Genomic DNA, 23728 nt, shown 5'->3' with positions numbered 1-23728 from the left:
AAAAACTCCGTTTTCATGTGGATGACAGGCCAAAACGTAGAAAAATATCTACGTTTTGGCAGATCCCCGGCTACGTGTGGACAGGGCCTAAAGCTCCCTTTGTGCCACCTTAATTTGCATTGGGTCCCAAATATAAAAAGCAAGCTTCTTCTGTTAATTGCTGCCTTAACTTCTCTGGTCACCCATGGTTTATATTACGTCCCGTCGTCCCCGACAGGAGGTGTTAAAATGTGAAGGAGGGGGTAACATAAGAATTGCGACAGTGGATTTAAAATGGGTTTAATTGTGATAAAAGGTTGTAAAACAAGTGCAAACAGATGGCGAGCATTATTAAAATAATGCAAAACAAAAATGTCACTATAAGGTTAACAATTAAAAGACAAATTATCAACTATATAAAACACCTGGTTAAAACTTTCTTCAAAGTTTTACCAAAACTGAAGGTGTTTAAAACCACAACAAAGTTGATAAGTCTAAACTTAAACCGAGTTAACCTTAAAACTGAGTCAACCAAGTTGACATTAACTAAAGATACATGTGGATCACACAGAGTTAAAACTCTTCTAAATCAAAGGCGTTGAAACCAAACTGAGGCCTGGAGGCCAGCCGAACCCCTGCACTGCTGCCTCCTCAACTGCTGAAGGCACAGCGTTTTTATCCAGGTGTGGGTCATCAGCAGGATTCGGCTCAGCTGTGCTCCTCAGCAGCCTGGAAGAGAGGAGGAGGAGGGGCGGTGTCAGGCTGATCACTAGACCTGGGTGATCCTGGCTCCTGCATCCCAATGGCCAGGCTGGTAGCCGCAACGGTTTATTATTAGCAAAAGCCTTAACTTGTTTACATGGCAGCAACAAATCAGTACAGAAATTAACATAGCAAGTCACTTTGTCTGCAATGTCATCAACATCATCACAGTCACATCCTTCAGTAAAAACAGACCAGTCTGTACATTCGAAGCATCCCCTCAGGGTTTCACACGCCTCCTCCGTCCACATGCGCATCGTCCTAAATGTAACCGGCTGTTACTGTACAACGGGTGTATACCTGGACCTCAATAATACAAGACTGTGGTCAGAATTACCAAGTGGGGGTAGGGCTGACGAATAAAAACTATCCTTAATGTTCACTTAAAGAGTGAAAAAGGAAGTTTGGCTGTAAATGAATGGGATGGATTGTTATTATTAGTTTGTGCTTAATGATATTGTAACGATTTAACAGAGGTGTGGACTCGAGACACGTGACTTGGACTCGAGTCAGACTCGAGTCATTATTTTAATGACTTTTGACTTGACTTGATAAAATCTATAAAGACTTACGACTTGACTCGGACTTGGACACCAGTGACTTGCAACTTGAATTGACTTGCAGCTGTTTATTTGATGATGACTTAAGCATATTTGATATTTTAGCACAAAAGTGGCATGACATGGACAAAAATCATAAATCATTCTTTGTGCTGGGTTTGATCTTGTTCTGCTAAACGCAGCAGCACTTTGTTTATGATGAGTTTCAGTTGCACTTTGTGCTTGTTTGAGTAAATAAATGACGCTTTAAGTAGCTTTAATTCTGGAATTTATTTATTATCATTGTCATTAAATAAAAGTTGGACAGATGACTTGAAAATTCAAAGTCAAGTACTTGGACTTCCACATCATTGACTTTGGACTCGACTTGGACTTGCTTGTCTTTGACTTGGACTTGACTCGAGACTTTACTGGAAAGACTTGTGACTTACTTGTGACTTGCAAAGCAGTGACTTGGTCACACCTCTGCGATTTACCACTAATGTTAAAATCAGGTAACACTGAAGAACCAACAACCTGACTCGGCTGTTTCAATTATCTGATAAATGGAGTTTTATTTTGGAGGATTGGACAGAAGTCGTACGTAGTGACGTAGCGCTTCGCGTCACGTCGCGTACCCGCTGCTGCCGTTGCAAAGGAATGTGTCTGCTGCGTGTCGGTGGGGATGGATGTGGGACAGATGTTCTGAGAAGATGATGTCGCATCTGCTGCTAGTCTACCCGTTAGCTAACCGTGAGTACGTTACGGTGGATCCGCGGAAGTCGTTCTGACCACCCGCCGTGTGGAGGTTCTGTTAGCGCTGCTAAGCTAACAGCGGCTGGACGCTATTTGACTGAGCCGGGTAACGCTACCTGTTCCGGTTACACTGGCTTGGTAACGGGAGATCCGGCTGCTTCATCAGCCGTTAAAGCTTTTACCGAACTAAACGCACTTTGTCATCAGCAGCTATGTGTGCCGACACATTAAAACATAACGGATCAGGTAGCATTGGCAGCTAATGCTACCGGAACCACGTTATTACAGCAACAGTAACAAAACAACACAAAACAATTCGGTGATTTAACGGAGCTGCAGTTCGTCCCTGGCCTCCGGTGCTCAATAATTAACTATGTCTGCTTAAGGGTTGATTCATTAATATGCTCTAACAACGGTTTTACTGTATATATTATTAAAGTGATACGCTGAGGAGTCAGCTGACCTCCTTTTCCACCGCCTCCTTCTGTCTCCTCCCTCTCTCCGTCTCTTTCCTCCTCCAATCCCTCCTTCTTGTCGCCCTCTGCAACTACATCTCCTCCTTCTCCTCCTCCTCAGACAATCATTTGAGATTTCCACAGGTTTCTGTTTTCAAACATCTGGTGACACTGGGAACATAGATGTAATATGTCACTCCGATGAGGACACCTGTCCCATCAGTGGACTTGCTGTCCATGGTGTAGGAAGCAGGAGCAGTAGGATTTATGTTCAGGAGGGAATAGCAGACTCCTCCCTTGGACACACCTGTGTTTACACGAGGTGACAGATGCTATCGTGTCCTACAGGTGTGCTTCTCCTCTCTGTATGACGAGGAAATGGTGTCTATAAGCACAAGAATGAAGTAAAACATTATAGAACTTCAGCTGTAGACATTTGTAGCTGAGGTAGAGTTTAACAGTGTGTTGAACAGACCGTCCTCTGGACGTTGCTGCTGGAACAGCACACCCCTGATCACAATAGACTCTTGTGGAAATTTCACATCTGGATCGGCCCAGCCTAGGCCCTCTAGGTTAAACGAGATCACATCTGGGTAGTCTGTATGTGTTCTGTGCTTAGCCGACCGTTCTGTCGGAGCTGCTGCCCGACGGCCAACTTTGTGCAAACCGACACAACACTACTCACTGATTTGCTGGCTAAAGTTCATACCTACCTGTAGAGTGAGCCTCTGATTGGCGGATAGAATCAGCCATCCACACCTTCCCGCATGCACGATTCATTATGGTTCTGGATTCAGTGGAGTGAACATCTTCTCTGACTCCAGCTCAGACCTGCTCCAGCTGCAGCAGCATGAGGACAGCAGTCTGAGTGAGTCAGGAGGAAGCTGTGTGCTTCATATCAGTCTCCCGAAGTAGTACAACACGGAATTCTCCGCACGCCTTTTGCCCCATCCACGTGTTCAGGGACGTCCATGCTCCTGACAAGGCGGTGTGAACAAAACCTGGTCGTACGGGGGCGGACCGACCCAACCGGGCCAGATGTGAAAGTGCCATTATGTTTATGAATTTGCCAGATGCTGTGGGCGAACGCAAATTACAAAGGAAGATGTAACAATGCAGTTACTGACAAAGCAAATCAACTACTTATGGGGTTTTCCATCAGCACTTCTTGCCAAAAAATAACTCTGTACACTCTGGGTTAACATAACTCACGTCAGTGTAGTTGGTGAGGGCATTTGCGATCTCTACCCGACTGAAAAATTGTGCGGGGTGATCTGTATGCCACACAAAAACACACTTGCTGTGTTAAAAGATACTATGCTTACTATAAACATGTACTGTATTCACAAGTTTATTTCTCTGCATTTTAATGCATCAGTGTTGTAAAAAGGAGTAAAAGGAAAATAACAACATTCTTGTTTAGGAACTCAAACTAAACAAAACATACTTTGTTTTTTAACTAGTCAGATACTTTCAGATGATCAAATACAAATCTACTGTGTGAATGATGACACATTTATTTTAGAATGGATCAGTAACATCACTGTACAGCTAACCTGACCCTGGCCCCTGCACTAAGCAGCAATGTCAGTTTTTATTAGGGATGTGAATCTCAGAGCAACTCACGATTTGATTCGATTCCGATTCTTGGGGTGCCGATTCGATTCAGAATTGATTCTCAATTTAAATCGATTCACAATCAGTATTAACAAAGTATCAGCTCCAGGATGAACTACTTTGTTGTACAAGTTAGTTAAAGCTATGGGACATTTTTATTTGACTTTAAACTGGTCATGCTCCAAAAATGCAAATTTACAAGGTAAAATAAAGTGATTCTAAAACTGTAAACAGAAACAATCTTTTGACCAAAAGGCAACATTTATTTTTGCTGACCTTGTAAAATTTAACAAATCTGTAGTTACCTAACGGTAGCTTTGAAAGTAATATGGTCAAATACTTTTCAAGTATGTGTAGAAACAAGTTACATGAGTAATCCTGAGTACTCATTTATCAACTTAGAAAATAAATATGAGAATGTCTCAAATTTCTGAGTAAGGAAAAAATTACATTCAAGTGCCCTCTTATCAGCAGATTCAAACATAAATCATCTCAATTTATGGGACCACAAAAGTAAACAGAGTACTGACTCTCCTAACAAAGATCAAAAAAGTGCATCTCAGACCTGTAACGCGCCAAATATTTGAGTTCTTGGAATCGATTCTGAACCTTTGTGAATCGATTCTGAATCTTTATAAATAAGAATCCCGATTCAGACTTGAATCGATTTTTTTTCAGCGCCTCTAGTTTTTATAGCGTTCAGCTTTTTTTCATCAATGAACAAATACTTCCAATAACTACAGAATGCCATTTCAAAACGTTAAATGTAATTTAAATGATATTTAATACCAAACCTTTGAAGTCATTGTTATGATTATTTTCCAATGCAACACAAAAATTCTCATAAAATGAATAAAGGGGAAGTTATTTTAAATAAAATACGAGCGAAATGTGATGAAAACACAAAACTAAGTAGTTTGAACTGAAGTAAAAACAGAAATAACATTCTTCCTGCTTTTCTGTCAGTACGCCCCAGGGCAGCGATGGCGACATCATAGCTCATCCTCACCATTGTGTTAATGTGTGTGTGAATGGGTGAATGACTTGATTGTGTTGTAAAGCACCTTGAGGGGTTCCAGGACTCTAGAAGGTGCTTTATTAAATACAGGCCCTTTTCTGATTCATTGAATCACTTTTTGGGGTTTTTTGCTCATGAAAGTGAAGTTTTGCCTCACAAGTGAATAACTGCAGGTAAAATGATTCATGCTGCATTTTTGTTGACAAAATAAAAATAAGTTTAGAGGTTTATCCTTCCTCTCTGCCTCTCTGTCTGATGGCCGAGTGCAAGACAGAGACGGGGACAACTTTCCATCAAATTTAAAAGCCGTCCCTGATTAATTAGGCCATCATTTTGAAGTCAGGCGGGATGGCTCGATGGCTACTATGTTTCCAGGCGAGCAACTTTCAAGTGCGTCAGTAGCTCGCGAGCGACATATTGGAGACCCCTGCTCTAGAGCAACCAGTGGCTCCACCCACTAGCCAGTCAATGGCTGACAGTTGCTGAACGTCTGATTTTGAGGCCAGGTCAGAATGCTAGGAACCACAACGAAGCAGGTACAGGAAAATCGTAGGGGGGAGGGAATACAGAACTGCGCTGTTGGAAACAACTGTTAAACCAAACCACACCCATCCAAGTTACGCTGAGTAGTGCTGTTGGAAAACCCCCGTAAGAGGGAGTCACTAGTCAGGCTGTGTCAGAGGTGATGGTGTAGAAGCAGTGCAAGCATTGAGGGGGAGTGCGCTAACTGCAGTTGGAGAAGAGGTCTACGGGGTAGGAGAGGCTTTCTGACATCAGGAATGAACGTAGGTTCTGCTAGCCAACAATCCTTTAACAACTGAAGTGACCACTCCTTCACTCTGATGTATGTCACACTGAAAATTTGCATACATGGACCCACCCATCTTGGTTCGAGACAGGGAATGCTGTTGTTTGTTTAGTGTCCAGTAGAGAGGTGAGCACGTCTTGGTTAGTAGAAGCTAACATTAGCATTAGCAGCTCCACCACACAGCAGAACTCCTTCAGGCTTGTGTTATTTGTGGAGATAAAACATCAGCTTTGCAGAGCAGAGTCAGTGGTAGAGTCACATTGCTGTTAGCCAATCAGAGACGAGATGTTTAGATATCAGGAAATAAGACTTCAGATCCTGAGGTGTTTCAAGGCGTCTGGCCTCGCAAGGCACCTTGCTTACGAGGACACTGACCTTTGGTCAAAGAAAACGGTTAAATGGAACAGACTTGCATCACATGACCACAGCTTCCACAGTGATCACGTAACGTCACGTGACACGGGAGATAACGTTATATTTTATACGTATTAGTTTCAATATAAATATAACCTACATTTAAACTTTAAATTTGCCTCTGAAGTAGCTGCCGGCTTCTGATCCACCATCCTTTTGAAAATACTGTGGTGTATTCTGGGAAATTTTTGACCAAGGCTAGGCTACAAGACACCTCCCATGTATTCTTGCTCAGCTAGCTAAACAGCTAATAAACATAGAACACACACTTTGGTAGAACATGAACATTGGAACACGTCTTGGTGGGTCCTGATGACGTATCTCCTAGGCAACCGGGGCGGGGCCAAGACATCAAGGCGAGGTTCTTTGACATTAAGGCCCTGTCCACACGTAGCCGGGGATCTTACAAAACGTAGATTTCTACGTTTTGGCCTGTCATCCACACGAAAACGGAGTTTTTTCACACGAAAACAGATCTTTTTAAAAACTCCGGCCAAAGTGAAGATCTGTGTTTTCTCCGTTTTGGGGGTCTGCGTGTGGACAGACAAAACCGGAGTTTTAAGGTCCGCAACGTCACTTTGCGCGACAGAAAAATGCTGACATCACGTGTGCGACCTGTGTTTACACTACCCGACATCATGGAAGCCCTCAGAGCTGCGCTCTGTCACTACCCGATCCATCAATTGTCCAAGCGCTTTCTGCTTGTTTGTTTTTGCAAGCGGAATTACTGCCCCTTGCGGAAGACCACAGACGAAGGACGAGGTTAAGAACGGGGGAAATACTGCTGCCTACAGGTCTGGCATGTCCTTAACAACGTATTTATCCGGGTACGTGTGGACAGAGTTTGTTTTTAAACGAGGTGGTGTGGATGCAAGTTTTTGGAGGGGCAGCTATTCGCTTTTTAAAAAAAAAAACGGCTACGTGTGGACTAGGCCTAAGAAACACCCCTACTGGCTAACTTTTACTTCCTGAAACAGGAGTGCCAGAAATTTTCCGTACCCCACAGAGATCAACTCACAAGACATTAATTTATACTAGAGGCCACTGCAAAATGATTAAAATATATTTACTGTATTTCTCTTCTATTTATTATGTTATAAATAATATTATATTTCTGTTTCCCTGGTTGTTTAGTTTATATTTTCATTTTCACTTTTAAATTGTCATTTATCTATTTATTCTTTGAACTGGATATTCTGCTTGCCTTGTCGTTTTCCGTCCACTTGCATGGACGAGCCCATACACACAGTTACAGTAAACTAACAGAGAGGTGCGAGGACCACGGTGAGGCCGCGGCATTGAGCGGGAGTAATGGTCATGTGTAGGGCTGCACAATATATCGTAAATATATCGTTATCGTGATATCAGCATGCTCAATATGCATATCATAAAGAACAGATAAATATCGTAATGAATGGTCAGCTCAAATGTTTGCTACACTTGATGCGTTCTGTCCTTCAAACGGAAGCATGATGTTTTTTTAACAAGTCAAATCGAGCTCTTCACCCGTTTGGCCAATTAGGTGGGTTCTCATAGGTTAGATGCCCGCCCCCGAGGCGGACATCACTTTTCATGGTTAGCAAACACCTGCGTTAGCTTTGTTCTGCTCTTTCTGCTGATTCTGCTTTTCCCGGGATCCACTGATTCCCTTTTCCTGTTCATTTTCTTTTCCCCTTTCCTCACATTTTTTGTCATTTTTACGATTTTTTTTTATTTCTTTGTTTTTGATTATTTTTGTTCCTGAGTTGAGTTTTTATTTATCGCAAGTAATATCGTCATCTCAATATTAATCACTGTTCTGGAATATCACAGGTTTTCCTAATATTGTGCAGCCCTAGTCTTGTGGAATGTTGGAAAACCAGGAAGTCTTTCTCTTCACCTCTAGCTGTAAATCATACTTTAAGGTTCCATCAAGAATTCCTTTCCTCAGAGCAGGAAGGCTCGTCACATGATGATCAGCTGGGACCGCCCCGGTGGTTCCGCCAGCTCCCTCTGATTTGTCCCTGGTGTTAGGAACCACTGTGATATTTATCTGTGGGTTCTCACGGCTCTTCAGCTAATGAGTCCTCGTCATCTTGGTCCAGAACATCCTCTGGGTCCAGGTTCAGGCTTCATGTTTAATATCCTCTCATGAAACCTCATCTTGTGTCATGGTGGGAACATTTCCACATCCTCACCAGTTTTCCAGCATGCGTGTCTCCAGTGGAGCCGTGGCTGCAGAGCGGCGTGTCAGACCTGAAGGTGGGAACGTTTCCACGGTCCGTTGGTTAGTGATGAGTTTTAGGTGAACAAAGGTGATGCCAGGACTTTCAGACCATTCGGACACATGGTTCCTGGTGTTTAAAGATCGGATCCCCCTCTTGTTTGGTTTAGGGGATGCTGCAGAACTTTTCAAAACAAACCAGAGGATTTCTTTATAATTCTGTTCATCTTCATGTGAGTCTGACCAACCAGATCGAGCTAACTCTTGTTTGTCTTTTCCAGGTGGTGCTCTTAACATGAAAGTTCTTCTCACCTCTGACGGGCAGGAAGGAGCATTGAGTTAGGTTTCAGCTCGGTCCACTTTGGTCTCCTTGACAGAACCTTTGCTCTCAAGCATGGAGTCCTAAAGTTCTGGTCCATCAGGACCCCCTGCTGCTTTTTCTGCTTTTCCTGTCTACGTGTGGAGCATCAGCTAGTGTCTGGATCTTACCTCTCTGAAGCTTCACCATGTTCTCGGCTCTGAAGAAGCTGGTTGGATCTGAGCCAGGACAGCTCAGGGAGAAGACCATACCTGCAGGACTGCAGTCCATGAATCAGAGTCTGCAGAGGCGCTTTGCCAAAGGGGTCCAGTATAACAGTAAGACACACCTCTGGTCCAAGTCCAATACGAGTCCTCTGAACTTCTGTGACAGCTGTGATGGTTTTTACTTCTACAGTGAAAATAGTCATCCGTGGAGACCGAAACACCGGTAAAAGCACTCTGTGGCATCGACTGCAGGGGAAGAAGTTTGTGGAGGAGTACATTCCCACCCAGGAGATCCAAGTCACGAGTATTCATTGGAATTATAAAAGTAAGACCATCCAGGCCTGATTGTTTCCAGCTCAGTAAGATCTTTGATTCACCGAATATTAAAAAACTGCTGTTGTTCGTTCCAGTGGCTCCATATCAAGGTAATGATGGACTCGGTAGCTTGAGCTGACTGATCTCTAGACTAGCTGACTAGTGTGTTAGTGTCCCTCGCCAGGAGGACAGCTGTGTTCTGTTTAGATCCAGTAGTGTCCTAACAGCTTGTGACGGACTCTAACGTCATCTGTCTTCGTCTCAGCTACCGATGACGTGGTGAAGGTGGAGGTGTGGGACGTGGTGGACAAAGGTGAGTGTTGATCTTCATGTCGGGGGTGTTCCTCCTGTCATACCAGGTGTTTTGCTGTCCTGCTGCAGGAATGTGTGTGTGTGTTTGTCATCCGTCCTCAGTGTTCATGTTGTGTTTCTCACGCTCATCTCAGGCCAGAAACACCCTCTTCCTGAAGGTGGAGGTGAGCTCACCTGTAGGTTGTAGATGTCCCCACCCCCTGCTGACGGTGGTGTGTGTGTGTGTGCGCGTGCGTGTGTGCGTGCGTGCGTGTGTGTGTGTGTGTGTGTGTGTGTGTGGTGCTAGCTTTAGCTGCGGTGAACCAGTGACAGAAAGCTGGTCTGACAGGCGCTCCTGTTGTTGTTTCAGGGAAAGGGAAACGGCGTGGGGAAAATCTGAAGCTGGAGAACGAGCCCCAAGAGGTGCTGGTCCTCTGATCCTGTGTTCAGGTCTAGGAGGTGGAGGAGTCTCCTGATGACTCTGTGTTTGTGTTGCAGTCTGATGAGGTGGCCCTGGATGCAGAGTTCCTGGATGTGTACAAGAACTGCAATGGAGTGATCATGATGTTTGATATAACCAAGCAGTGGTGAGTTCAGTGCAGCAGTGTGTTCAGGAGAACCTCCCAGAACCCTGAGGGGCCAGAGGGCAGGTTATTTGACTAAGATGTTGGTTTCTGTAGCATTTCGGTAAGCTCGGGCGGGTTGGTGTGGGAGGCCTTGGAAAGGTCTGGATTTTAATACGCTATTTTCATTTTGCATAAAGTGTTCATAATATGTTCTAAATAGTTTTATCAGTAAATAGTTTTGTGTTGCCGTCACACGTCAGTGTAAACCCAATTTCCCTTCACAGATATTATTCACGAGGCTCAGACTGCCAGTTAGGACGTTTACGTCTTTTCAACCCTGTTGAAGGGCAGCATGTCCTTAGTGATGAGCTGAATCACAGTCTGCACCCTCCAGCCACTTGTCCGTTGGTTGTAGCATTCTCATTTAGGTGCAGGTGCAAGCTTGTTGTGTTTCCCATGTTTAGCTCTTACTGTTTGACAGCAAATGCCACATATGGCCTCATGCTTCTCACAATCCAACGTGCTCTCACACTGCAGCTGTCGCGTCCAGCCTTGAATCCATCTCAGGTTTTCCAGATCTCAGCTAGCGTTTCTCTGGCTTGCTGCTCTTCGTGGAGCTCTCATGCTACACTGGTGAAATCGAACACCTGGCAGATGACGATTGCTAGAGATCACTCAACAATATGCTGAGAAAAGGAGCAACAGCAACAGAAAACGATGTATTGCCGACGTTATACCAAAGTAGAGGGTTAAACGGTCACTTTTATGGATTTCTACAAATTCATGCATAATTCCAGAAGCTCTGGATGTTCTGGTTCAAGTGGATGAACTAGAGTTGAAACACTTCCTCTGCTGTGACAGCTGATTCTAGGGACCTGAGGGGCAAAAACATCAGGGCCTGCAGTTCCTCCCTACAAAGAAAATCAGAAACCTGAGAACCAGCCTCTCCCAGCGGAACCAAAGGAACTGGAATGTTTTAATCGGCAGTGACAGAACCAATATTTGGGCTCATGTTCATTCTGAGAAACGTGTTTGTGTCTCTCACACACGCGCACACACACACATACACACACACCAAAAAACCATCTCCGTGGAACCAACAGACTCGGAGCAGATTTTGTCCTCTGAACCATAATCCGGGTTTCTGTGTGACTGACTGACCTGCAGGACGTTCAACTACATCCTGAGGGAGCTTCCCAAAGTGCCAACCCACGTTCCAGTGTGTGTCCTGGGGAACCACAGGGACATGGGGGAGCACCGTGTCATCCTGCCTGATGACATCAGAGACTTCATTGCTGGATTGAACAGGTACAACAGGGATTAAAGTTCTTCGTCGTAGCGACAGAAATCCGTCAGTTGGACTAATCAGAAAAAAGTTCAGCCAGAATCTCTTCTCGCACTCGCGTGGGTTTAGTAGTCTCTCTCTTTCTTTCTCGCTCTCTCTCTCACTCTCACTCCTGTTGCTAACTGAAACGCGCACCAGTGTTGAAACGCGTTTCTCCACCGTTCTGCACTGCCCAAGCTGCCAAAACGCGCGCTCATGGCTCGCTCCCGCGGTGCGCACAAACACAAACTGCGCACGCACCAGGCGCTGGGATTCTAACAGAGCCAATAAAGCTCTGATATCACAATGAGAGTTAACGTGGTGAGCAGAACCAGGACCCAAATTCCCAGCGGGCCGATCTGAGGTTGGTGTTTTAGTTGTCTCTTTGTTTTTTCGGGCCGTGTTCAGCCATGACGCTCTGCTGATCACCTGCTGATGAGAGGATTTCTCCCGTCAGGGGAGCAGGTGAGCTGCTGAACAAGCGTTAGTTCCTAGAAACACTTCCTGTGCCCAGACTAGTGACCTGTTATTTATCATTTTATCATTAATATTACGTGAATGCACTAAACCCACAAATGATAGAAGATAAGATTAAATATTATTAATCATATTACTATCAAATATAAATAAGTATAACTGATAACTCATCTTAATGAAAAAATTATATTAATGTTTTTATTTTAATATTGGTTATACTTGATTTCTAAGGTTTCAGACTGGTGTAAAGAACATATTATTATTATTATTATTATTATTATCAGGTCATGATCTAAAGCTGCTCTAAGGTATAAAACTCTGCCCTGGGCCTAAAGTCCTGCAGATATATTTAGTTTCTATAAACAAATAAACAACAGCAGCTGGATTCTACTTTGTTCCTTAAACTGAGTCACGTAGTTTCACAGCTCACACGTTCAACAGGGAGCTCCGCCAGCTGATTGGTTCTCTTGGTATCTAGTGCAGTTGTGGTGCTGAGCAGCATGGATGCATCAGCGGACTTCACTCTAGTCTGTGTTCATAATGGATGAAGAAAGGACAGGAAAGCATTGTTAACTCAAATATATCCTTATAATGAACATGTATAGATACTTTATCATACACACCTACCAGCCCGTAACTCTACTTTTACCCCAAAAATGCAGGGGGGGGGGGGCATGCCCCCGGACCGCTAGAGTACTTAAATACTCATCATCTTTTTTACCTCAGAGAAATCTCAACACCCACACTTTTAAACACTGTGTGTGAACAGATATTCCAAATTTTTCTGGAACAAGAATGCAGACCTTAAAACCAATCAACCCGAATAGTGGCTGCGTGTAAACAATGTGAGCCCCCCCCCCCCCCACCCCTACACACACACACACAATGATTTTCAGTCAGATGAGAATTGTTTTGCTTCAATCCCTGAGGTACAATGAGGAGCTCGGCTTTAGCTCTGGTTTGAGTCCTTAGGTTAACAAATGATGAAGATATTAGTTATTCTTGATAGGGCGATGGTGGCAGAGGACTTAAGTGTCTGCTCTGTAATCAGAAGGTTGCAGGTTCGAGCCCCGCTCAGTCGTCGCTGTGTCTTAGGGCAAGTCACCTCACCCACCTTGCCTGCTGGTGTAGGTCGGAGGGACCGGTGGCGCCTGCAGTAACATAGATGTTGCTAAATCAGAGTAATTAATCAGTAGATCAGTAACTGTCGTGTGTTTCAGACCGATGGGGTCGTCCTACATCCACTATGCTGAGTCTTCCATGAGGAATGGTTTTGGACTCAAATACCTGCACAGGTTCTTCAACATCCCCTTCCTCCAGCTGCAGGTGGGTTCTGGTTCTGTCCATGTGGGTTAGGGTTAGCAGGCTGCTGCTTCAGTTTGGTGTGAGATAACTGGTGTGTGTGTGTGTGTGGGTGTGGGTGTGGGTGTGGGTGTGGGTGTGTGTGTGTGTGTGTGTGTGTGCATGCGTGGGTGTGTGTGTGTGTGCGTGTGTGTGTGTGCGCGCGCGCGTGTGTGTGTGTGTGTGTGTGGGTGTAGAGGGAGACCCTCCTGAGACAGCTGGAGACCAATCAGTTGGACATGGATGCCACCCTGGAGGAGCTGTGTGTGCAGCAGGAGACTGAAGATCAGAACTATGACATGTAAGATCTCAGCTAACTGGTTTTACTGGTGGATGAGGGTTTTTAAAGTCGGAGCTTGGTCTGCATAGCCGGCAGTAAACCGGTAAGCGTTGGACTCTGCAAAGGCTGCCCTTTATCACCGATTCTGTTCATAAGTTTTATGGACAGGATTTCTAGGTGCAGCCAAGGTGTTGGGTCCGTGTTGGTGGCCTGAAGATCTGCTTTCTGCAGATGATGTGGTTCTGTTGGCACACCCACCCTGTTGGTTAGGGCATCTGTTTTGGATGCCTCCCTGGTGAGGTTTTCCAGGCACACCCACCCAGGAGAAGATCCTAAGGAAGACCCAGGGCACGTTGGAGGGACAGTGTCTCCCACCTGGCCTTGGGGTTCCCCTGGAGGGGCTGACCCACGTGGCTGGGAAGAGGGAAGTCTGGGCCTCTGCTCAGGGTGCTGCCCTCGCGACCCCAATCCCGCGACCCGGGGTAAACTGGATGGAAATTAGGACTTTTTCTAAACTTGAAATCATTTCACTATTTAAACATTAAAAAGTTCTCTGGTGGATTACCATCAGCTGAGGATGACTTGTGTTTCTTTTCAGGTTCTGATGCTGCAGATGTTTCCCGTGCTGTGTCGTTAAGGCTGTTTGAGACCAGTTAGTCCAGTTTGTAATAGTTCTCTTGTGTTTTTTGTAGTTTCCTGGAGAACTTGGAGTCTCGCAGTAAGGGCTATGCTTCTCCTGGTCCAGCTAACGGTCAGAGTCCTTCCTCTGGCTCCCAGTCCCCCATCATCCCTCCCAGCAGGGCATCTACTGGGAGCTCCAGCCCCAGCACTCCGCAACCTCCCTTGCCCCTCCAGGAGCTTCCCCAGTCTCCGTCCGTGTCTGCTCCCTCCCCTCCACCTGCTGCAGCCGCTGTTAGCGGGGCAGCCTCGCCCACCGCGGAGGTGAAGTTCCCGGCTCAGTCCCCAGAGCACCAGCAATGCTCGACCTCATCTGGAGGGTCGGCCCCCCAAAAGCGCAGTTTCATTTCTCGCTGGTTTGGCTCGCCTCCTGCCTCCGAGACTGCTCCTCCAGTACCAGGTGAGTCCATTAACCTGACCTCCCACAGACCCAGGACCTGTCTCACTGCCAGGTGCTTTTCATTAGTTTATTAATTATAAATAGACTAGCATTTAACAAAAGTCATCATGTGCCTATCACGAATATATGAAACCGTGCATTGCCTCCGTTCATTAATGGAGTCAAACTCTCCACTTCTAAAGGTTTTATGAGTATTAGGACTGATAATAAATAAACAAATAATTGCTTGAGGATCCAAAGTTAATCTTGCCATTAGGGTTGAGCGGTACCACCTAAAATCCATATCACAATATTTAGAGGATTTCACCTCGATAACTACAGGTATGCAGAAACAAAAGTTGTCCACTAGATGGGGCTGTCACGTGTATTACGTTGAGTCATATTTCTATGTGACTCATGGTGAAACAGCTTCTTAAAAGGACATGAACGTTGCCGACCTACACACATCTTTTCATTTTCTATTATCAGATTTATCGACATGGGAAAAATTATCTCGATAAGAGTCAAAAATTTCAGTAACGATACATTTTTGATTTATTGCCCAGCCCTAGTTCCAGTTAAATGCAGATTTAAACATAGCTTACGACATTCTTCATGGTTCTTATAGTGTTGTAGGTAAAGGAGCTGATAATTATACGTCTATTATGATGGTGTCTAGAGGTTTGTTAGGTGTTAAAAACACTTTACAGTCAACAGTGAGGGCAGCTGGTAAACTACAGAGCTGATGGCTCAAATTAAAGGTTAAGTATGTTTAGTTTAAACCACACATAGATTTGTACATCCTGGAAAGATCACACCGCTGTCGCTGCTAATCTGCTGTGTGCCTCGTTTCCTGTACTCATATCTGACATCAGTTAAACCAAAGATGTTGTCACGGCACATGTTTGAGATGTTTCTATTAGGCCAGGGAGCAGCTGCTGAAGCATGAGGAGATTCTGTCTGCATAACTCAGCCTCTATCAGTGGTCCCTCCAGATTATCTGTGCTGAGGTTGTGAGACGTTAATAACATCCTAATAACACACCCAACAGTAATGTAAACTCAGTGTGTCTGCATAAAGTTAGTAATGAATCCCTTTTAACGTGTGTATGAGGGTAGGACTTAGGGTCGGGGGTGCTTGGCTTGTCTTGGGCACAGGCAAGGGGGTCGTCCAGTAAAAAGGTTGGGAAGCACGGCTCTGAATCAGTGGTGTCATAACTCTGACTCACATGGGCCCAAAATGAACAACTGGGACGAAGTCGCAGGCGAACTTTCATATCTGACTGCTACTGCACATTTCCTTCAGCTCCAGGTTTGTGTCGTTTTCACATGGAAGCAAACTTTAGCTTAGCATCAACAGTGAGTCTGGAATAATCACATTTAATAAGGGGGGGGGGGGGGTGCTTTGCAGTCTCAACTGATGCTCTTAAGGTAGCAAAGCATTCTGGGATTTGTGCTTTGAGTGGCGTACGCGACGACAGCCCAGTTAAATGATCTGGCGGACCAAATATAAAGACACCACGGGCCCGAGTGGCCCCAGGGCCTGAGTTTGGCACATGCACTCTAAATGGTCTCAGTCTAGGTCAGAAGGCTGGATTGTTGGCTGGACAGATGTCCAGAGGACCATCACAAACATCGTCCACAATAAGGATAAGCCACAACGGGTTATTGTTAGGGTCGGGGTTATCAACAGTTTAATCCCACACGTGGACCACAAACGTCACATTCCCCCTGTCAGGTCGCTCCTGAACCTCACCTGGGCTAAGGAGAACAAGACCTGGACTGCTGCTCGGTGGTCTGAAGTCCTCTTTTCAGATAAAAGTAAAGTCTTCAGGTGGAGGGGCTCAGAATTCACGCTGCTGACGTTTGCACAGCCAGTGATGGTTTGGTGCTCCATCCCAGCTGGTGTTGGTCCACTCTGGTTTCTGAAGTCCACAGTCAACGCAGACATCTACCAGAACATTTGATAATGATGATAATGATAGATGACCCGCACTTTCAGAGTAAGGACTCCAAAGTGCTTTACATTCACCCATTCAAACACACATTCACACACACATTCACACACTGGTGGGGATGAGCTACAATGTAGCCACAGCTGCCCTGGGGTGCACTGACAGAGGCGAGGCTGCAGAGCACTGGCGCCACCGGTCCCTCCGACCACCACCAGCAGGCAACGTGGGTTAAGTGTCTTGCCCAAGGACACAACAGCAGAATTCTCTGTCCGGAGCCGGGATCGAACCTGCAACCTTCTGATTACTGGACAACCCGCTCATCCTGTAGAGCTACTGCTGCCCGTTGAGAGAACTTTCTTCTGCTGATGAGCTTTGTAGAGACGTTGATTTCATTTTCCATCTGGACTTGGCTCCTCCCCGCACTGCCAACGGTACCAAAAGCTGGTTCCATGGCACTGGTGTGACTGGGCTTGACTGGCCCATAAACTGGTCTGACCTGAACCCCTCATAGACAATCAGGGAGAGATGGGACAGGGGGTTAAAAACAAAGATCAGGATTTATATGGATGTAGATCAATAAATATATATAGATGGATATTTGCTGTCTGGCAAAAAAATTAAAGTCTCCACCTGGATTTAACTAAGCAAACAGAACCCTCCTGTTGGATAATTACTGCATGAGTGATCATCTTTCACCTGCAGCAAGTTATTTAACCCAGCTGGTGCAATGAGCTGCTTCTCATTTCTTAGACAACCAGGTGGAAAGACACATCTGGTGGTCGTGGAAAAGATGTTAGTCTGTGTGAGAAGGGTCAGATCTTTGGCATCTAGCAGAGAAAACATCTAAAGAGATGCAGAAACGACTAAAACTGGGTTAAGAACTGTCCAACGCATTATTAAAAACCTGTCTGATGAGTCCTGGTGGACCCTGTTGCCCTTAACCCCATTGAGGATCTTTGGGATGTGCTGGAGAAGGCTTTGTGCAGCGGTCAGACTCTACCATCATCAGTGCAAGATCTTGGTGAGACATCAATGCAACACTGGATGGAGATAAAGCTGGTGACCCTGCAGAAGCTCATCGAATCAACGCCACAGTGAATGTGTGACGTAATCTGAGTTAAAAGCAGTCCAATGTAATATTAGTGTGGGACTTTTCTTGGGGGGGGGGGGGGCAGATTATTTATGCACCCTGTAGCAGCCATTTTCAAAGGACTAACTGACGTTCTGTGATATTTGGGTGACATTTTTATGCCATTTTGAGTTGACTTAACCAGCAACCTTGTTATAATCCTGGTCAGATCAGAAAGATTTTGACCATTACCCAAAAGTGTTGTCTCTTCCATAGATGATCCTCCACCTCAGTTGTGTTCAGCTAAGGTCCAGAGCCTTGATGATTTTATTCCAGATGAGGGACTGGACAAGAACTTTCTGGAGGACAGCCTGCTCCCAAGGAACAAGGTTCCACAACCTGCTCCAGTTGGGGACAGTGACAGGTGAAATGTTTAGGCTACGTGGAACATTTGATGTAGGAACAGGTACACACACACACACACACACATGTTCAGTCAATCAATTTTATTTGTAGAACACCTTCCACAACGTTATCAGAAGCCCACGGTGCTGAACAGCATCATAAAAACATTCCCAGTACCTGGGCATGAGAGCAAGATAAAACCATAAAATCATAAAATAACAAGCAAGCAGTATTACAAATACAGAGAGGTAACGGAATGAGACTAATAATTAAAAACAAAATGGTGGGCAAAATAAGATCAAGCATCCTGATCAAAAAGAAGAAGTATTAAAAACCATAATGTCAGGGCAATTCTATGAACCCTAGCGCTGGAAAGCAATCGAATAGAAACGAGTCTTTAGACGAGACTTAAAGACTTGAATGGACGGTGCCTGCCTAATGCTCAATGGCAATTCATTCCACAGAGTTGGAGCCAAAACAGAAAATGCACGATAACCCCTCGATCGATATTTCGACCGGGGGACCACCAGAAGTTCCTGCTTGGCTGAGCGAAGAGACCGAGATGGAGCATACTTGTTCAAACGTGCAGTAATGTAAGAGGGGGCACTGCCCTGGAGGGCCTTATAAACAAGAGTTGGGATCTTAAATTTAGCTTGATATTGCACCGGGAGCCAGTGCAGAGCATCCAGCACCGGGAGCCAGTGCAGAGCATCCAGCACCGGGAGCCAGTGCAGAGCAGCCAGCACTGGAGTAAAGGTTGGTTTATGCTTGACGCGTCCGCAAGGTCCGCACGGCTCCGCGCCAAAAAGTTGCGTCATTTTAACAACCACGCCCCTTCACCGCGCCTCCGCACGGCCCAAACTTTCCGCACCGTGCACCTAGGAAATGTTCTAACCACGCGGACGCAAAAAAACATGGCGGACTGGCAAGAACTAGTATGGCAGAGGTTCGTAAATACAGACATTGTATGATTCAGTTATCAAAGATCACCGTGATCAACATGTTGTTAATAATTCTTGGAGAGAAATAGCTTGCACTGTCGGAAAAGACGAGGACGCTGTTAAAAATGCTGGAATGCCATGTTGTAAACAGTAATTTCTACTTCTACTATGGTGTAGTGTTGGATGCTTGCCGTAGAGCTCCATGCTGCCCCCTACAGTTTGAGAGAATATTGGCTCACCGCAGAGACAAGCCGCATGAACCATAAACGCTGCGCGTTGTCAAGCGTGTTCCATCCGCGAGCCGCATCACCGCGCGGAAAGTGAATGCGTCAAGCATAACCCAAGCTTCATGTGACCTCGGCGTCTAGTACCTGTCAGGAACCTAGCCGCTGAGTGTTGATGCTGATTCCTCTAGTCCAGCCCCACTCCCACTCTGATCTCATTTATTTGTGTGTTTCAGCGATGGAGAAGAAGGAAATCCAATGGTGTCAGGTTTCCAGGATGAACTGGATCCTGATGACACTGGGTTCAGCCTGGCCCGGCCTCAGACCCTGCCCCCCAGTAAAGATCTCGCTCTGACCAGTGACGAGGACGAGGGGCAACCAGCTGCCCCCACCATCACACAGGACCAGGACATTGAACCTGAGCTCAAAGTGTAAATGATTCAGTTTGTTTCCCTGATCTAGTTAGTTTGATTCTATTTAATCTGGTTAGTTATTTAATTTCAATTTCTTTTACCTTTTTTATTTTCATCCTAATTAATTTAACTGTTTACCTGATTATCAGTCGCCACGCTGAAGGCTTCATCTAATCATGCTTTAGTCTTTTTAGTGGTTTCTTCTGCTCCTTGTTCAGAATTCTTTAGTTTGTGAAAAAAATAATTTAGTCCATCAGCATGATCACACACACACACACACACACACACACACACACACACACACACACACACACACACACACACACACACTTTCTGAATACTGAAGCTGTGTGTTGCTGTTTTCAGACCAGGGATTCGCCTCCCAAAATCAAAGGGGACACCTAAAGCTGCTGAGGTCAGAGGTCAGACTCCAGCAGCCAAACAGCTGATTCCACCCCAGAGCAGGAAGAAGGCAGGTCCTCCCAAAGCCGAGGACTCTGAGTCGGACCCTGAGGTCCCTGTGGCCCAACAAATGCTCTCCTTTGTTATGGATGACCCCGACTTTGAGTCTGAAGCTTCAGACACACCAAAGGTCACCAAGGTAACCAAAAACACAACAACGTCAGTTACTTCAGAGCCTGACACTGATAACGGCCTTTGGCAGCTATTAGCGCTTGTTGGGAGCTAACAGTTAGCAACAGCAGGGTGCTAATGGCCTCAGTCCAGACCTCAGAGCCTTTGTAGTGGTCGAGAGCTAGACCTTGTCCCAAAATGTCCACATGGGGCTCAAACGATAAAACAAGCCGATCCCAGTTTGTTCCTCAGACCAGACCCTGAACCCAGTGAGCTCATCTAAGGTCAGACCTCTGGGACCATAGACATCTGTCCTCTCTGACTTCTTGATCCACTCCAGGACACGCTTCCAGGCAGAGATGAGCTTCTGTCTGACCTCTCTGATGACAATGTGGGTTCAGCTAAGGTACCAGAACTATTGAAGCCCACTGCGATCTCCTTCAGACCTGCAGACGATATGGACCTGTTCGGCCTTGGAATCCAGGAAGGGCCTCCTGCAGCCAAAGACAGCAGTGATGACCAGGAACGTAAGTGGACCGTCAGGACTTCCTTTTGTTAACATCCCCTTCATATGTTGCTGGTTTTACCTGCAGACGTTGGTTTGTTCTGTCTCTGAGCTAAGAGCTTCCTGTTCTCTAGCGGGCTGCTCCACGTGTGTTCTAAGCAACATGAGGCCATTAAATGGGTTCTAGTTCTGCTGCACTTTGAAATTGATGCTTTTGTTTGTTTTCTTTCAGAAAAAGACAGCAAACACTCCTCTAAAGAGAAGAAGAAGAAGAAGAAGAAAAGCAAGGAGGTAGAGGTCTAACTCCTAATGGCAGTGGGTGATGGGAATTTGTTTTCAGATAAAATCAGGTTCCAAACGGAGTCCAGATCTTTTCCTCACACTCAGTCCAGCTGTGGGGTTTTACAGAACCCTTGGTGCTGGGCTTTAGAACCGACCAGCTGACCACGAAGAACCGTGTGATTCTGAACCTTGAGAAGCTTTTGTTGTCGTCCGCTTAGCCGGGTCTGAGTCATGAGGCGAGCAGCTCTACACCAGCCCCTCCCAAAAACCCTCCACCGTCAGCCTGGAGGTGAAATCCCTCCAGCGTGTCTCGGGTCAAGCTGGGGGCCTCCTACTGACAAGACATGTCTGACAACATCTCTCCAGGGAGGCGTCTGGGAGACTTTCAGAGCAAATGAACAAACTACCACAGATGGCTCCTCTCCTCTCTACTCTGAGCTCCTCCTCATCTCTGCAGCTGGGCTTGGCCGCCCCACGGCTGCTCGTATTCACTCGTGTATGGGTTGGAATGAAGACGGGCCTGTAGAGGGCTTTGCTTCCTGGCTCATCTCCAGACACCACCCTGGTCCTTCACTCGTGACCCTTTCCTGGTACAGACCCCTGGCTGTGGATCAGTTATTAACTCGTTCACTGCCATTGATGACTAAAGTCGTCATTTGCATTTTTTTTTTACCGTGTGGGCATCGGAACAAGCCCCCGCACCGTGAGAACAAACATCTCAGCTCTTAAGGTGATCTTCTTCCGCATGCGTCACACGTCACGTGATCAGGACTAGAGCCCTGCACGGGCCTAAAATCTGAGCCCGTGTCCGGCCTGGCCCGAGGGGGTGGAGCCCCAGCCCAACCCGGTCCGAAAAGGTTTTCAGGATTCTCTGGCCTGACCCGAGCCCGACATTTTATTAACCAACTAAATGAAAACTAAGTGCGTCAATCCTGACCAATGTGTTAAAAGACGTCAGGATCCGAACAATTTGTTTTTCCCTCGTTTACCGTCACGGAGATAACGGCTCGGTGCACCTGGCTCTGGTGGTAATCAAGTTAAATTTTATCTCTTTCCAACAATTTTCACAAGAAAACAAAACAGTCCAAAGCAGGGCTTGTGTTGTGTTGACCGGATAGTTCCCGTGTTTGACCGTTTATTTTGACAGAGAAAGAATAGAAAGAATTACCCCGACGCATGCAGACGAACTGACACTTTATTCTACGCACATCGCAGATGTAGCTAAATCACTCAAGAAAAGATTCCCATCTGAACATCTGAGCTGGACACTGCTCAGCGCAGCTCGCTGTCAGCGCGTACTACATAAAGTACACAGCGAGCTGAAGATGTGGAGAGGGGCTTGGAGCACGTCGCAGAACCAGAGCGCATGCGTGTCGGAGGTAATTACACAGTCGTTGGCCCAAAGCCCGGCCCGAGGGCCTAGGGCTTCAGTGCAGGGCTCTAATCAGGAAGCAGAACATCCGTGTGTTAGGAGATCGTTTTGGGCCGCTGCTGTAAAAAAAAAAGTGAGGCGCGAACCGGAAAAGCTTCTGCCGATCACAATTCAACAACGGATTATGAAAGAACAGATAACGCTCGAAATGCGCGGATTCTTCCTGATGTAAGAGGTGAGTCTCCGCTTTGTTTTGGTTGTTTTGGCGTTGACCTCATCCTGGCACGCAACGTTCTGTCACTCTTAAAAAAACAGTAAAAACGGTGAGAAACATCTGGCAGTGAATGAGTTAAAGGGGACACTTTATGGAAAAGTCACGTTTTGCATCCTGGTTTCAGGAGTCGTGTGCGTCCATGAGCTGTTTGAAAAAGTCCATTATTTTAACGTCACACACACACACACACCATCACCACCACCAGTCTACGCTGGAGGAGCAGCAGCTCTACTCTAGCACCTCCCAGAAATTTGAACTCCTCATCTCACAGCAGCCAGTCAGACGAGGGGTGGGCGTGACAGAGCGGCTCATCATAGTCAACTTCCCTCTGGGATTAATAAAGTAATTTTGAATTGATTTGAATTCTGGAAGGTACTGAAAGAATAAAACTGCTGAGATCGCTCCCTGTGAGAGGGACTGTGAGCTAAAGACATCCTGGACACGTTTAGTATCGGCTGCAGAACTGATGTAACGGGTTTAAAACGGGTGCGACATGTTTATTGTTCTAAATCGTGTTTTCTGTTTGCAGGAAGATGAAAAGATCAAAAAGAAACACAAACACAAGAAAAAGGAGAAAGATGAAGCTGAAGCCAGAGACGAGAAGGAGAAAAAGAAAAAGAAGTCCCGGTCCAAGAAGACGGACGTGGATGAGCTGGAACACTTTTTGGGTGGAGCTGTGGGTTCGGCCCAAAGAGACGATGGAGATTATGAAGAACTATAAAGGTTCTGTCTGAGCGGCAGAACTCCAGATTCGTGCGTGCGCGTGTGTGTGTGTGTGTGCATCAAACTACTTTTCTAAAGCCATACAGTTGATGGGCCAGGGCCAGGTCCAGGTCTGGTACCAGACGGTTCTGCTGTGTGTCTCTTCCAGTCCTCCACATCTCAGCTCTCTGTTCTGACCAATCAGAAACAAGTACTGTAAGAAACCATTGCTAACTGAAGACCAGAACCACTGTTGGGACTCTCGGGTTGGTTGGATCCAGCGGTTC

General features: G+C 45.9%; 1 protein-coding gene across 2 annotated transcripts; it reads left to right on the top strand.

Annotated features, from left to right (window-relative positions):
- Positions 1-8840: 8840 nt before the first annotated feature.
- rabl6b (RAB, member RAS oncogene family-like 6b) lies at positions 8841-23487 on the top strand. 2 transcript variants are annotated; one of them, XM_015971845.3, is made up of 16 exons: positions 8841-9187; positions 9267-9401; positions 9657-9704; positions 9838-9867; positions 10053-10105; positions 10181-10269; positions 11416-11556; positions 13270-13375; positions 13588-13691; positions 14363-14748; positions 18027-18174; positions 19557-19751; positions 20100-20334; positions 20647-20833; positions 21044-21102; positions 23269-23487. In XM_015971845.3, exons 1-16 carry the CDS (start codon positions 9058-9060, stop codon positions 23458-23460), a joined length of 2238 nt encoding a protein of 745 aa, XP_015827331.3. In that variant the 5' UTR covers positions 8841-9057; the 3' UTR covers positions 23461-23487. The 2 variants fall into 2 exon arrangements, with proteins under 2 accessions (XP_015827331.3, XP_015827334.3); XM_015971848.3 differs by lacking the exon at positions 9838-9867.
- The last annotated feature ends 241 nt before the right edge of the window (positions 23488-23728 follow it).

The sequence above is a fragment of the Nothobranchius furzeri genome, chromosome 17, assembly GCF_043380555.1.
Source record: "Nothobranchius furzeri strain GRZ-AD chromosome 17, NfurGRZ-RIMD1, whole genome shotgun sequence".
Classification (NCBI taxonomy): domain Eukaryota; kingdom Metazoa; phylum Chordata; class Actinopteri; order Cyprinodontiformes; family Nothobranchiidae; genus Nothobranchius; species Nothobranchius furzeri.
Note: the sequence above shows the minus strand (reverse complement) of the source record. Positions and strands in the feature narration are given on the sequence as shown.